The sequence below is a fragment of the Micrasema longulum genome, unplaced genomic scaffold (genome assembly GCF_059751315.1).
Source record: "Micrasema longulum isolate JH-2025_06_02 unplaced genomic scaffold, ASM5975131v1 h1tg000608l, whole genome shotgun sequence".
Taxonomy (NCBI): domain Eukaryota; kingdom Metazoa; phylum Arthropoda; class Insecta; order Trichoptera; family Brachycentridae; genus Micrasema; species Micrasema longulum.
Genome location: NW_028277804.1, coordinates 13,401 through 27,853, shown reverse-complemented (window position 1 = coordinate 27,853; position 14,453 = coordinate 13,401). Strand labels below are relative to the sequence as shown.

The following is a 14,453-nucleotide window of genomic DNA, read 5'->3' as shown; positions in this document are numbered from 1 at the left end:
CGGGAAAAATCAACTAATGCACCAATGCACCAAAGGTGATTTTTATTTATTTGTACATTTATTTTTCTTTTTTTTTAGTATTTATATAGTAGCCTGAAACTAGCATTAGAAGCTTTAGGGAAATAAGAAATGTACCCATCATGCGCAGTCCGTCCATAGATTGGATGGAACGTATGCTTCCCTAAAAAAATTACTTCTAATCTATCATTAGGACCTACATTTGTTATCTAATCATTTTACTGCTAGAAGTCAACTAGTATTTTTAGTAACTACAACAAAATATTTTTTTATTAGTTTGTTGTTAATCGTAACGATCTGAGATGGGTTCGATATTCATTAATCAATAACTTCGTGAAAATTGCGCCAAAGCCACACAAAACCTTTTGCCTGCGCAGTTATAAGCTAACTCAAGTAAAATTCATTGAGCTCCGTTTAATTCTGGAATAAGGAACTGCGTAAGTCTGTTGGTTCCTATAAGGTGGTTAATCAGTACTGAATTCACAAATCGGCGCACGCGCAATTTGAGATCTTCTAAGCTCTGTGGAAGCAGTTCTAACAAACCAATATATGTTTATTTTTCATATATTGTGACTATTTTAAAACTAATTTAGCATTGAAATCAGTCCACACTGTGGTATTATAATATGAAACTATGAAATATAACTCTTTTTGCTGTAATTATGATATGAAATTGCTTTTTAATTTATTTGAAAACACTAAACTCGAATTACTGTGTAAGTAGAAGGTACATATTTTACCTTTGTACTTAATACCAAGTGACTGCTTCCCTAAACGAAAACCTCACCGCACGCCCTTGGTACCCATATATAATTTTTAATTGAATTAATAATCTATGATTGCTACTCAATAATGTTCGTTTGGTGACATATGATATTTTGACGCCTTTATGAAGATATTTTATGAAAAACAAATGTTTAAAAAAGGTTTTTTTATCGTGGATATTAAGTCAATATCATTCAATTAAAAAAACTCACGTAACAAAAAAGGTCTTGCCTAAACACAGGAAGTTCCTAGCTAGTCGGGACCTGAAGCAAAGAACCTCTGTGCATTGCAAAACAGCGAAATAAATGCAGATATCTAAATGTGCAATATTATGTAGGCAATTATCCAAGCTAACGTCAGTGCATAGAGTTGGCCAATTTAAAATGTGCAAGTTGCACTAATAAATTAGTTCTCTCGCGTAAATTGATCGGGGCTGTGTGTCTAATTGGAGTATTTATAAGCACGTGGTATTTAATATGGGAAACTAGAAAACGCAAACTAGACCACTTTATTTTATGGGTTCATGCAGAAATGAGAACGGTTTGTTCAGTATCATCAAATTAAGAGTAGATGCGAGGTACCTAATTCAAAATAAGCGTTATCATTTTTCAAGTGGCCACTTAAACCAGCCAATGACAGGTCATAAGCCCTGTAAATGCCTAGACTTCCATATTCCCTTCTCACACGTGTTTTCCCTCTCTGTTAAAATAAATTTAGCTATCATTAAATTAATACCCTCTAACGCAGTGTTTCCCACGGTGAGGCGTACGCCCCACTGTTGGAGCATAACGCCTCAGAGGTGGGGCACCACTCTTCAGAGATGAGACACGTCGGCATTCCGCATATAAAGGGGAATACTTATCGGTCATACGAAAAATGCCTGAGATGTACAAAATTGAAATATACGCCAAATTGTACTTTAAATAGAACGTATGCCTCATGCGTATGGAGTCCGCAATATCAAAATCATATAAATTCAATAGAATCTGTTCAAAAAAAGTTCTTAAAGTACCTTTTGTATAAGTTCAATTTCCAACCCACGTTCAAATTCAAATTACGAGCAACTTCTAAATCTTTTTCATTTTAATTCTCTGATAAAACGCCGCGTTGTTTTCGACATAAAATTTCTGTATAAAATATTAAACTACAAAGTAGATACTAACCTCTTAAATAAAATACAAATAAATGCGGGATTGAGAACACTCAGACATCGGGAAATACTTAAACTGCCTTTGTTTTCAAATAATGCTAAATACCACACACCTATGGCCCGCATGTGTCGGGAATATAATATATACTGCCGAAACAATAAAATGGACATTTTTCATGATACTCTCTCAGCTTTTGCGAATAATCTCTTACGAATAAATCTTATTCAATAAGTACACACGTACAACTTATTTTTTATTGCATTATATCCTGTATAAAAAAAAATATTTAAAAATATGTATTACAAATTAATGTATAAATCTATTTTGTGTAATTCTATACATGAAGATATATATGCATGTAACATTGTATCGACGAATGCTTTCAAATTGTATGTTTTCTAGTAATTATCTTTGTTGAATTACCTTATAAAATAAAATAAATAAATTACAAATAAAAAATCGTTACAATTTCAATAGTTATCTAAAAATTTTCAATTTGTTTTTTGTAATAATTTCAGTTATAATATATGTATTAGAATATGTTTTATTTCATTTCATCAAACATCCATCATCTAAAATAAAAATCTCCTAGATTTGTTCCGCCGCGATCTCAGTTCAAAAAAATGTAAATCAAAATAGATTTTATTTTATTAGTATCATCTTTGATATTTTGAGTGTTTCTGTCGACAGTGCCCAAATGTTTTAATGTAAAATTTATCAATATGTAAAAATGAACAAAATGTGACGTAGTAAAGAGTGGAGATTTTTGTTCGTTGACCCTTGACTGGGCAAGTTGGAAGAATGAAGTGAATGAGCGAGGAATTTCTTCAATGGTTCATTCATAGATAGTCACAGAGGTACCACAACCGTTACATACTCTGCCGCTGCAAACATTCAACTGTTATTCTGCGTCCCCTCCTCGAACAAATTAGAAACTATTTACATGTACGGCTTTGTTTAGCAACAAATTTATTTATTTATTATGGTTCACAAACAATAAACAATACATACGGCATTGGTATAATAATCACAATTTGTTATCAACAATATTTTGAGTTTGCCCAAATGTTTGTAGACATGGACTGGATTCAACTCCCCGGGGAGCTGTTAACATTAACATATTTTTTATTTTTTTTGCACCATAACAGGCCAGGAGGCCTAATTACAGTGGTGAATTACCTCGCAGAGCACCCAGGCTTGAGAATAATCACATTTTTAATTTTTGTGTTCTCACCGGGAATCGAACCCGGAACCTTCCGTGCGTGAGTCAAGCGTCTTGACCACTACACCACGGAGGTCGCCACAACAGAGATGAAGAACATTTTAAAGAAGGCAATACAGAAGTCTAGGCATCTACAGGGCTTATGTTATGTCATGCCTCCGTGGTGTAGTGCTCAAGACGCTTGACTCACGCACGGAAGGTTCCGGGTTCAATTCCCGGTGAGAACACAAAAATTAAAATGTGATTTTTCTCAAGCCTGGGTGCTCTGTGATGTAATTCACCACTGTAATTAGGCCTCCTGGGCTGTTGTGATGCAAAAAAAAAATGTTAAAAAAAAAAAATGTTAAATGTCATTGGCTGATTTGAGTGGCCACTTTACACACTGTGTGACATTCACCATTCTGCCCATATTTTAATATCTATATTACTTCGATTCTTTCATCTGTTGATGTTTGTGAAATTAAAGAGCTGAAACCTTTATTTATGCGAGTGAGATTTATCTAATTGAATTATTGAATTGAAATATTTAATTTGTAAGAATAAACAGTTTGAGAGCCAGTGGGGTCCATCCATAAGAAACGATTGGTCTGTGAAGTAACTGAATTGGATTTCCAAGAATCGTTGTTGACCGATTCTCACGGTCCTAATGTTATATGGCGCACTATGCGCATGTGCATTGGGTACCAAGTACCGACCAATGAATTCACTTTGCTGATTGACAGAATTTCACCAACCGATACAGGGGTGTATTTTAAGTTGCTAGAATTCCACTCGTCTATGCGCTTGGTAATCTAGCTTCCATATGTTAATGTTATCAACTATTAAATACCTAAATGTTGTATATGGCAGGGGCAAACCGTGTATAGAAGCGATTATGCGCAGCTTACCATTATATTTGACTAACCATAATAATGTTTTATTGTAACTTTATTTACAAAAAAACGAATAAATAATTAACATTTATTTTAAATCATTTCCACCGTTTGTATTTTTATCCTAATATAAATATAAAATTTAATAAAGCGCGCCCAGCGCCAGCGGTGAGCCAAGAAACTAGCCGATTATTCCAGCTTATTTTTCATACAAATAAGAATAATATATTTTAATTATATTATCCCCAGTGCGGGTTTTTTTTCCTAGATTAAACTTGCAGATTACACAAATTATTTCAAGATTCTTGATTTGGAAAACAGTATTTCAAACATTGTTTCTTAAGGACTATTTTTCTTTGAGATTGTACTTTTGACATAAGACCATAATTATTTTCATGCGTCATATTGCAGGACATATAGTGCTCCACGCGGCCGTTTTTAGCACTATTAATTACTAGAACAATGCGGCCAGTCGACATTTCAATTGAATACCTAATATCGACTGAATTCATAGTGGTATTTATTTTTTTATAAATTATATATGAAAATAATGGATAATATATCTATATAATATAATATATCACGAAGTTACATCGTTTGAGTTGATTTCATGGATGAGAGTTGTTGTATCACACAGAACCACGGAAAAATGTCAATTCATGGTATATATTACTTACATTACATTATGTACCACCTATGTAGGTACAAATATATGATATTTTTTTATATCTTACCTCTAAATAATAATAGTAATCTAAATCCTGTTTTTATAACCGATTTTTCTTAATTTTAATAAACATGAAACTTGATAATCTTTTTTTATAATGTAAATGGAGGCTAGATTTCAACTATGAAGTGCGCCCAGCGCGCAGCCCGTTCTTTGAGAGCGATGAAACTAGCCCAGTACCTCAGCTTATTTCTGCATACAAAAAAGTATACTATATTTTACATCTTTTCTCAGTCAGGTTTTTGAGTACTGAAACAAGCTTGCAGATTACAAATATTATTTGAAGATTCTTTATTTAGAAACTGGTGTTCCGAACATTATTTTCGAAGGACTTTTTTTTTTATAGGATACCGTTAACATATTATATACCTTTGGCGTGGAATGCTCTACCTTCAGAAGTTCGAAATTGTGCAACAGAATCCCTTTTCAGAAAAAAATATAAAACTTTTTTTTGTGAAATCGTTTCCTGACTTTAAGTGCTACTTTTCAGATGTAATTTTAAGAAGTACTATTTAATGTGTATTACTTGATTTGTAAAAAAAATATTGTTAGTAAATAGTTATTAAGAGTTAGCATGTAGATAGACCTTATTTTTTTTTATCTAAGTATAATGTACAGCGCCCTTGAAGTGATAACTCACGAAAACGGCGCTAGAAAAATTGTCGAAATTTGTTATTATATATCACAAAGGACATGTGGCGTTCAAAGTGGCTTTTTTGGCATTATTCGTTTTAAAAGGGTACGGCCAATAGGTACTGGTGTTGAAATTTCAATCATAATGGAAATATCTGCTGAATGTTATTGTGATATTTGAGTATTTTTAAATAAACTTTTGCACAAGTGTTGGAATAAAATTGTATATAATAAAGCTACGTTTATTGCATGGTTAACAACAGTCGTTGATTGAGTTGATTTTCACAGAACCACAGAAAAAATAGTAATTTAAAATTATATTACTTGTATATTATGTACTTATATGTACCTAGGTGAAAATTAATTAGATTTTTTTCTAGATTACCGATAAAATAAATCACGGCTTGCCACTGCATTCCTCATGGTAAACTTCCTAGTAATCTTATTTTTTTTTTTTTAACTCATCAATAATTTATTTAAAAAAAAAAAAGAAATATTTGCGTTCTTATGATTTACCCAAATATTTAATTTTGAGGGCCATTTTTTTGAGGGAAAATGGAATCAAGTTGGGGTAGAGTGGTATTCGAACCACGGACCTTTGGTCTGTGAGTCCGAGACACTAGCCACGGGACCACAACCCGACAATTATAATTTGAGCATGAATAAAATCCTGTGTCTCGTACTAGCATCCTTCCCTCATACCCTTACCCCTCCCATACCCAACCGCTTCAATAGTTCGCTCAGGTGCGTATTGTTTCATTGGTCAAATACGTTTCTAATCTCTATTTTGTACTGTTACAAAGAATTCACTTGGATATTATTAAAAGTACATCATGAAAAATGTTCTTATGAAGTTTCGCGGTATAGCCTTGAAAATCCGTGTATAATAAAAATATTGTACATATATGCGGTTAAACAATGTTTTGAGCATGTCCAAATGTACTTTCGGCTGGACTCCCTAGGGAGTTATTTTGATCATAGTTTGTTTCAAAAGAGTACGAAAGCATTAATGAGAACGGAATATAGAAGTCCACGGATTTACAGGGCTCATGACCTGTCATTGGTTGGTTTAAGTTTACACATTGTGTAACATTTACCATTCTGCATACGTTTAAACATCCACATTTCATCAACTCTTCCATCTGTTGTTTTACAGTTTTATTGCCAAGCATTATTTTTTTATCTTCCTTGTAGTTACTAGTCACCAAGAGTTTGATTGAGTGTGTATCAAAGTTGTCAACTAAAGGGTTTTATAAAGACATTTATATAAAATACAGTTATATTAGATTAAGATATTTTTGCGCAATTTTTGCGCAATTTTTGTATTAAATGTAGGTATTTTTTTTAATTTTAATAAAACAGCAAAATGCAGTATCGCATAAACATAAAAATCCCAAAAAGGCATGGCCTGTGTGTATAATACATTAAAAAAATCATTCAGGCTACTGGAAGAATACGATAGATATAAAAATAAAGATAAAATGCTAATACTAAAACATCAATGTTTGTTAAATCGAAACAAATGTAAATAAAGAATATCTGTCATATTAACATTGAACTGGAATGCATTTAACAGTTTTGATGCTATTATTATTATTTTTTATTTATTTACATACATAAGTTTATTGTACATTATTTGAGACATAAGTCCCAACTCCATGCGACTAAAAGTCCTGTGTTGAGATGGGACTATACATAATAAGCGTCTTTGCTCAAGTCTTGATTTACAATTCGGGATTCTTAGTACGCTATTCGTTCTTTGGGTAGATCTATGTATAAATAAAGGTAATTACTTCGATATTATGCAATCGTTAGAACACTGAATACAGCAATTACCAACTAGTTCAGTTCGAGTAGCGCTGTGCCGGTGACTCGTACATGCGCAAGTGATTGATTCCATTCAAACTTTCCCTCAAATTACCAGCACTATGGACATTGTATCTATTATAATTAAAGTAATAAGTCACTTGTGGACGCTATCCCAGAGGTGCGGTTTACCTCAGTACAGACCTATAGACTATAGAGTAACAGGTCGCGCAACAATAGTATCCAGTTTCTAATTAGCGGCAAGAGCGTCGTTAAGTGGATTAGACAGCCATTGATAGGCCTCGTTCACTTCATTAGCGGAGGTTAAAGGTGATATGACGAGCATTAGAAGACTTACTGGCGACTGCGACCGGTGAACTAGATTTTATTATTTCTAAGAAATATCTATAAAAATCAAACAGACGTATTGATAAACAATGACAAACGAAGACCTTACTATGTTGACTAAATGGACAAACACAAACTTACTAGCACTTAATGAAATAAAATGCAGTATTATCCATTTTGAATCTAAAAAAATGTCATAAAGTAAATGAATGCATAAATAATGAATGACTAACTGAAATTGAACATGTTAAATACTTAGGAATAACAATAGACAGACAATTGACATGGACAATTCATATCAACAATTTAATTAGCAAAGTGGCGACATAATCGAATCTTTTTTTAAAATCAAAAACTTTGTTCCAAAAACGGAAAAATTCAAGTGTACGAGCCCTATGTAAAATCTAAAATATGTTATATGCAACTGCTATGGGGAACGGGAAATCAAAATGACATAAACAGACTACAAAGACAGCAAAATAAAATATTAAAGTTAGTATACGACCTACCCTATCTAACAACAACTACACAACTTTTTAAACAAACTAAGCAATTAAACGTAACTAAACTCTTTAACTAGAATCCTTAAAATTTATTCATAAATTATCCACTGATGTAATTGTAGATGAAGAACTAAAACTTGAAAAAAAATGTAGTAAACATGGACACAATACGAGAATATCAGAAAAATATCATAAACAACCTTCTAAAACGGGACAAGGACAGTCGAGACTAATAAACCATGGACTGAAATTATACAATAAACTACAAGACAAAACTAAGCAAAAGACTCGGACAACCTTTACAAAAGATGTTTAAATATTATCATTAACAGTAGAATGTGAATTTCAAAATTAAAAATATTTTGTTAAATGTATGTTATTTTACTAATGAGAATTTAAAAAAAAAGAATATTTGAATTCCCGGTGAGACAACAAAAAATTAATGTGATTTCTGAGCTGTAATTCACCACTGTAATTGGGCCTTCTAATCTGTTCAAAAATAAGAATTTTCGCTTAACTGATTTGTTCGACATCATCATCACCATCATAATGTCTTTATCCGCCCCCAGAGTGTATAGGGCACTGCATTGGTAACTGCAGCGCATTTTGATATAAAAAAAACATATTTACAAAATTTTGTCCGAATTCGTACTTGTTTGACAAATAAAGAAAAAAGTATTTGCATTGTACATATTACGTACATGTATCTAGATCCTTGTATGCTGTGTATTCAATATAAAATAATACTAATACTATCATCAATAACGAGAAATACACGGCTAGTATTTATTTATTACCTACATACTATGTCTCCGTACGATATAACTACTGTTTTGTTATTGAAATGTTTTTGGTGTTTCGAACCGTTTAAATAAATAAACAATTTCGCAAACTGATCGACAGTTGAATCAAGATAACCCAAAGCAAAGTTCAACACTTTGATAAGAGATATAAAATCAGCCATAATGCGCCTAAAGTTCCGGTATTTTCATGGCCCTTTTCCTGGGATTTTATGCCGCGTTGTTCGTATTTCTTGCCGACGCACAACGTTTCGAAAAAACCCAGAAAAAATCATCAGTAATGTCCATCTTCAAATCTCAATTTATTTATTTCTGTGGTGAGTTATTCCTGTTATTACCATCTTAAATTTTTGCTTGAAGTTGAACTATGTAAATTATAAAATTTTAATTTAAAAAAAACTAATTAAAATTAATATAAAAACACTTTATTTGAAACTACTTTTTTTTTTACTACGGACCGGTTTCTAAGCTACACAAGCTTCTTAATCGAGGGAATAATTTAGTATTTTATTTGAATTTTGTTTATTATTACCTACCTGTCTAATTGAAAATGCATAGATACTTGAGTTGATAGTACTTACCGGTTAACTGATTTTGTAAAATATTTCCAAGTTTTGGAGAACGTCGTAATGTCGCTATTAGAAACAGGCAATAGAGAAAGGTTTTCCTGTAATTTAGTTTATGGACCTTCAAAGCACATCCGTAATTTTCAATTGAAAATCGGTCGTAATTAGTGTCACTCGAAAATACAGCAATATTTAAGTATGTGCCTCCTCTGGAAACACGTATCCGGTAAAAGTAAAGGAAATCATTTCCTTTTGCTGTAATTACAGCCTTATTCAAGCAAATAAAAATGTTAGAATTACCTACGTACCAATTACCTTTAGATAAACCCAATAATTTCATGAATTCAAATACTATTTACATTTATTGAAAATAAAACAATTAAGATTATGTTTTTTTATGCAATTTTCATTTATTTATAAAATATTTTTTTGCATATAACTAATGTGTTTGATTTAGATTCGCAATAAGTTTGACACTAGACTTTTTTATATTCATATTTTTTATCTGAATTTTTTCATTACATTTTAATTTACTAATTTTTTTAAAACCCGTTGAGGCATATTACTGTTTGTAAAAAAATAAAATTAAGTGACTGGAGTTAAGATTCGTCAACTAGGCAAAAAAATCCTGCATAGATTAAATTTACCCACAAAAATTGTAAATGTCAAAATAATAGTAATTGTAATATTAATTGCTGGCGGTTTTAAAAAACTTTATTTTTGTTTTTATATATTTTAATTCGATATACCTATTACATATTTTTTGTATGTGGGGCGATACGGAGCAGGCCGTACACAAGGTTCAACTTTCGACATTGTATTTATTATTTTGTAGAAAACAATAACTGGCCTTATAATTTTGGTTTATTTGTAAATATTGGATTTTGTTTTCTCCAAATAAATAAATACAAATAAACAGTTGGAAGAATCGACGATAAATAAATTTGTTTAATTTATTTAATTAAATATATTACGATGATAACTTACATAATTTAAGGTTTAAATATATGTACAAGTAAAGTATGTTTTTAAATTCAATTTAACGATGATGTTTTCAAAAACAGAAGTTTTTGTGCTTGAAGAGGGACTTACACTGGATTATTAGTACAAGTTTAATTAGAATTTGCATAATAAAAATATAAAATATTGTCATTTTTCAGTAGTCCTTTATATATTATCTAATTGTTTTTTGGCAGTGTTCCTTTAATTAAATTTTTAATTTATTATCTTAATTTCTGTTTGGAGGCTATTACAGTTTTTTTAATCCCTAAATATACGTAAACTTTCCAACAGTGTATACAATCCTCATCATCCTTGTGATCCTTAAACCAGCCGTTGGTATGTAATAAATCCTGAAAGTTCCTAGATTTTCATACGTGTGAGGTTTCAGTTTATTTATTCTGAAATTAAATTGACTTAAATTTATAATTTTTTCTCCGACCCTGTTGAGGAATCGCAGTACGTTTTTTCAACTCACCCCGACTTGGTACAGCGTCTTGTACGGCAGGCCGGGCCGGTGTCCAGGGCGGCGCTGCAGCTGGGGACGCTCGGGGCGGACCCTCGGCGAGGGCGGCCCGCCCAGCCGCCCGGAGCCCCCGCCCTGCTGGAACACCTCCAGGGGTATCCGCAGCCCGGCCACGGCGACCGCCAACCCCGCCCACACTTGAAGAACCACCAGCGTGCTCCACATCTTCATAACGGAGGATAGAAAACGAGAGAAATCGATACCCGTTCGGTATAATTATTCGAACTCCCCGTCAATGTCCTCAAATTTGGTCGAAAAATTAATTATTGAACGACGAGCTATCTCGAAACCATATTTTTATATCTTTGTGTTTGTCGATTCGACGAATTGAATCCGTCCACCGCTCTATACGACAAGTGCGCGGTCTTGTCACGCTCGGGATGTTTCCGATACTTTTTACAATTCATAAATCTGCGGTCTACAATTTATTCTAGATCATTTCATATTACGTTGAACTGAATTAATCTCGTTTCGTAGTTGTTTTCACGCAAATCGGCGAATCGTACAAGTGTGTTATGCTAGCATTAGCTAATCAAACGTCAAAATGGCACCGCGCCAGATACATTATATCAATCGATGCCGTGACCCATGATCGAGTACTATGTATTTGTTACGTTCGTTCAAGTATTGTCAGATTGGAAGTTGATCGAATTTACGCGAAGTAACCAATAAATGCAGTTGAATTCTTGCGACAATACTGTCTTTGACCGAGTTATACAAGTTCACAATGTTTATAAAATCTTACACTTTAATTTATGAAGTATACTAAATTCCGTATACCTTATTATTTTAAAAAAATCGATCAAACGTCGAGAAAATTATTTTACGTCACTGTCGGAAGAGTTTAAATTTGACAAATAAATCACGGGCAGTTCGATGTGTATTTTTGGCTATCGGGAAAAAATAACGTTCCCGCGCTTCTTATCGGCGCGTCGGACGAAGGGACTCGGAAATGTATTAGCTCGCGACGCGACCTGCGGACCCGACAGATTTCAGTCGACTGGCGAACGCGAGTCAGGCGAGCCTCAGTCAGGCTCCGGCAGTATCACCTCCGAGTGACTCCGTGTGTCGAGCTTTCAGCGGAGGGGGGGAGTTAAGCCGCAAAAGCGTATCTACCTACAGAACCCATTGGCTCTTAAGACGTTGCTCCCTCGGGCCTCCTCGGCGTTCTTGAATGGGGATTTAGCGGGGCGGAAAGGGGCGGAAGGGGAGGCAGGTAGGCAGTTCGGCAGGTAGGTACTAGGTACGAACGGAAATCTTCATAATATAAGGGTTGGCCTTTCGGACTCTGATATTTGATACAACTTGACAGAATAGACTTTACACGTTGGCCTGTGTTCTCAGTAACTCGATACATTGCTACAAATTAAAGGGAACACGCGAAGCTTCAGGATACGACAGGGTTGACTTGTAATTCCATTGTATAACTTCCACTTTACCCTCTGTCTTTATTGGACGAGGCAAGTCGGTGGGCAGTTAGTTAGTCGTGGGTCGCGGTGCCTCCTCTGTTCGCCTTTATGACATTTTACTTGTATTTATGACCCGATTAGGGCTGCATGCTTGTGTATTTACGAGCAGGTACGTTATTTTAAGGATTATAACTTTTCATAGTAAACAATTTATTCATAAAAAAACGTATTTTTCATTAAAAGCGCCGCGTACGTCAAATCCAAAATTCAAAATACAGCGGTATAAAAATACATTAATTTAGATCATTGAAAATCTAATCATTGAAAATTACATTGAAGACGAAATGATCTTCAAATGACGATATGTAATTTTCTATCATTTAATCTTGTATGATAACCATTTTTCGAACTTTCAGAAAACAACTCGAATTTCAGTAACTGGCTGAAATTTTACTATAAGTATTGGACCTTGTGTACTCTGTAATAGTGTACGTGTCTATTTAACCATATCTCCCCTTGATGTAAATATTAAACCTGTTATATATGTGTATGTAATGATCAGATATTTATATTTGCAACAAATCCATGTAGGTAAGTAGCAGTTTGCACTACATAATATTATATACTAATACTCAATATAACCAATCGACCTCGTGCTAATGTAGGTACTGTGTGGATAAAAACTATAGCAACTTACAGTTTTAAAAAAAATATATTTTGTTCACTGCAAATTATTTTTTTATAAAATATACATTTGAAAATTATGGTCAACTTACGTATTTTTTTTGTAGTAAATATTCTAATTTAAACAATGGAATGTTAAAACATTTAAGTTTGTTAGTTTAAAAAAATTGGTAGAAGTTCATTGTAATTTAATGTAGAAGTAAAATACAATTTCGCAATATCTTCGAAAGTTTGTGACCAGCCTTAGGTCGCTGGTTATTTTGAATTTGTGGATTTAAGTAACACTCGTATTTGATTCCAGAGTAAATAGAAAGCTGCTTGTGTCATGGTTAAGTGGTCATTGCATTTGTCTACCGTGCAAGAGGTCTCGGGTTCGATTCCTGACATGTTTGAAATAAAATATTTATTTTTAAAAAAAGGTGTTTTTTAAACTACAATATTTTGTGGTCCCTGGACCGGTATCTGAAACGTAAGACTGATTATCCTTTCTTCATGTAACATAAGTAATCAAGAAAATGGAATGATGATGATGATGCCTGTGTCATTCTCAATTTAAAATTATTATTTAGTTAATATTTTGTTCATACGAATCATCTTGCACTACAACGAAAATGATATTTTCAATTAAACTTCAATATTATTTCATCATAATTCCTCCCTCTGCCATAGGCCACTGCATTGCTCTGTCTATGGTGACGTATCTCAATGTTTATATTTTTTTAAATGAAGATAAGTCTTAAGCTTTGGGTATGAAATATTCCAGTGTGAAAACAAACGCCTTTTTAAATCTGCCTATGTCAGAAATAAAACCTGAGACCTCTTGCATAGTAAGCAAATGTGCTTACCTATATATAGGTTGTAGGTCATTTTCAGGAGAAGAAGAAAAGAAGAAGTATACTAGTGTGGGTTTTGTCTAAGGGGAGAGACTATTGCAGGAGACTGCTGCAAGACATTGCATAGATTTATATATGGTATTATTAAGCGTGTTGTCCAGATGTTTATTGAAATTTATGTTTATGTAATATTTTATTTATTTGTAGTATTCTTTATTTCATAACAACATGCATGCTTCCATTTCTATTTCGTTGTATCCCAACTCAATACAGGGCTCTTGGCCTCAAAGAGTTAGGGATAAAATTTTATTGTTTTGTTATATGTATCTTTATATGAATAAACACATTTTTAAAAATTTTAAAAAAAGATTTCTAAGTGAGACATTATTATCCAGTTATTTTTTAATACATTTTTTATGAAATTAGCTTTGAACAATGTTCTGCGTAAATTATCCCGATTTTAGAAGACAAGCCAGACCTTTATTTATTTGATAATTACAAACATCATCATTCCCTTCCGCACCTAGTGTTGCATAGGGCACTGCTTTGGTACACCAATTGCAGCGTATATTGATAATTTTTGTTACATAA

The 14,453-nt window shown here is 33.0% G+C and overlaps 1 protein-coding gene across 1 annotated transcript in view; it reads right to left on the bottom strand.

Moving 5' to 3' along the window:
• aos (protein argos) overlaps positions 1-11,938 on the bottom strand; it is a 69,161-nt gene extending 57,223 nt beyond the window's left edge. The window contains exon 1 of the mRNA XM_088228798.1: positions 10,889-11,938. Within this exon, the coding sequence (XP_088084924.1) occupies positions 10,889-11,107 (219 nt within the window). The 5' untranslated portion in view covers positions 11,108-11,938. The remainder of the gene's footprint in view (positions 1-10,888) is intronic.
• Positions 11,939-14,453: the final 2,515 nt, after the last annotated feature.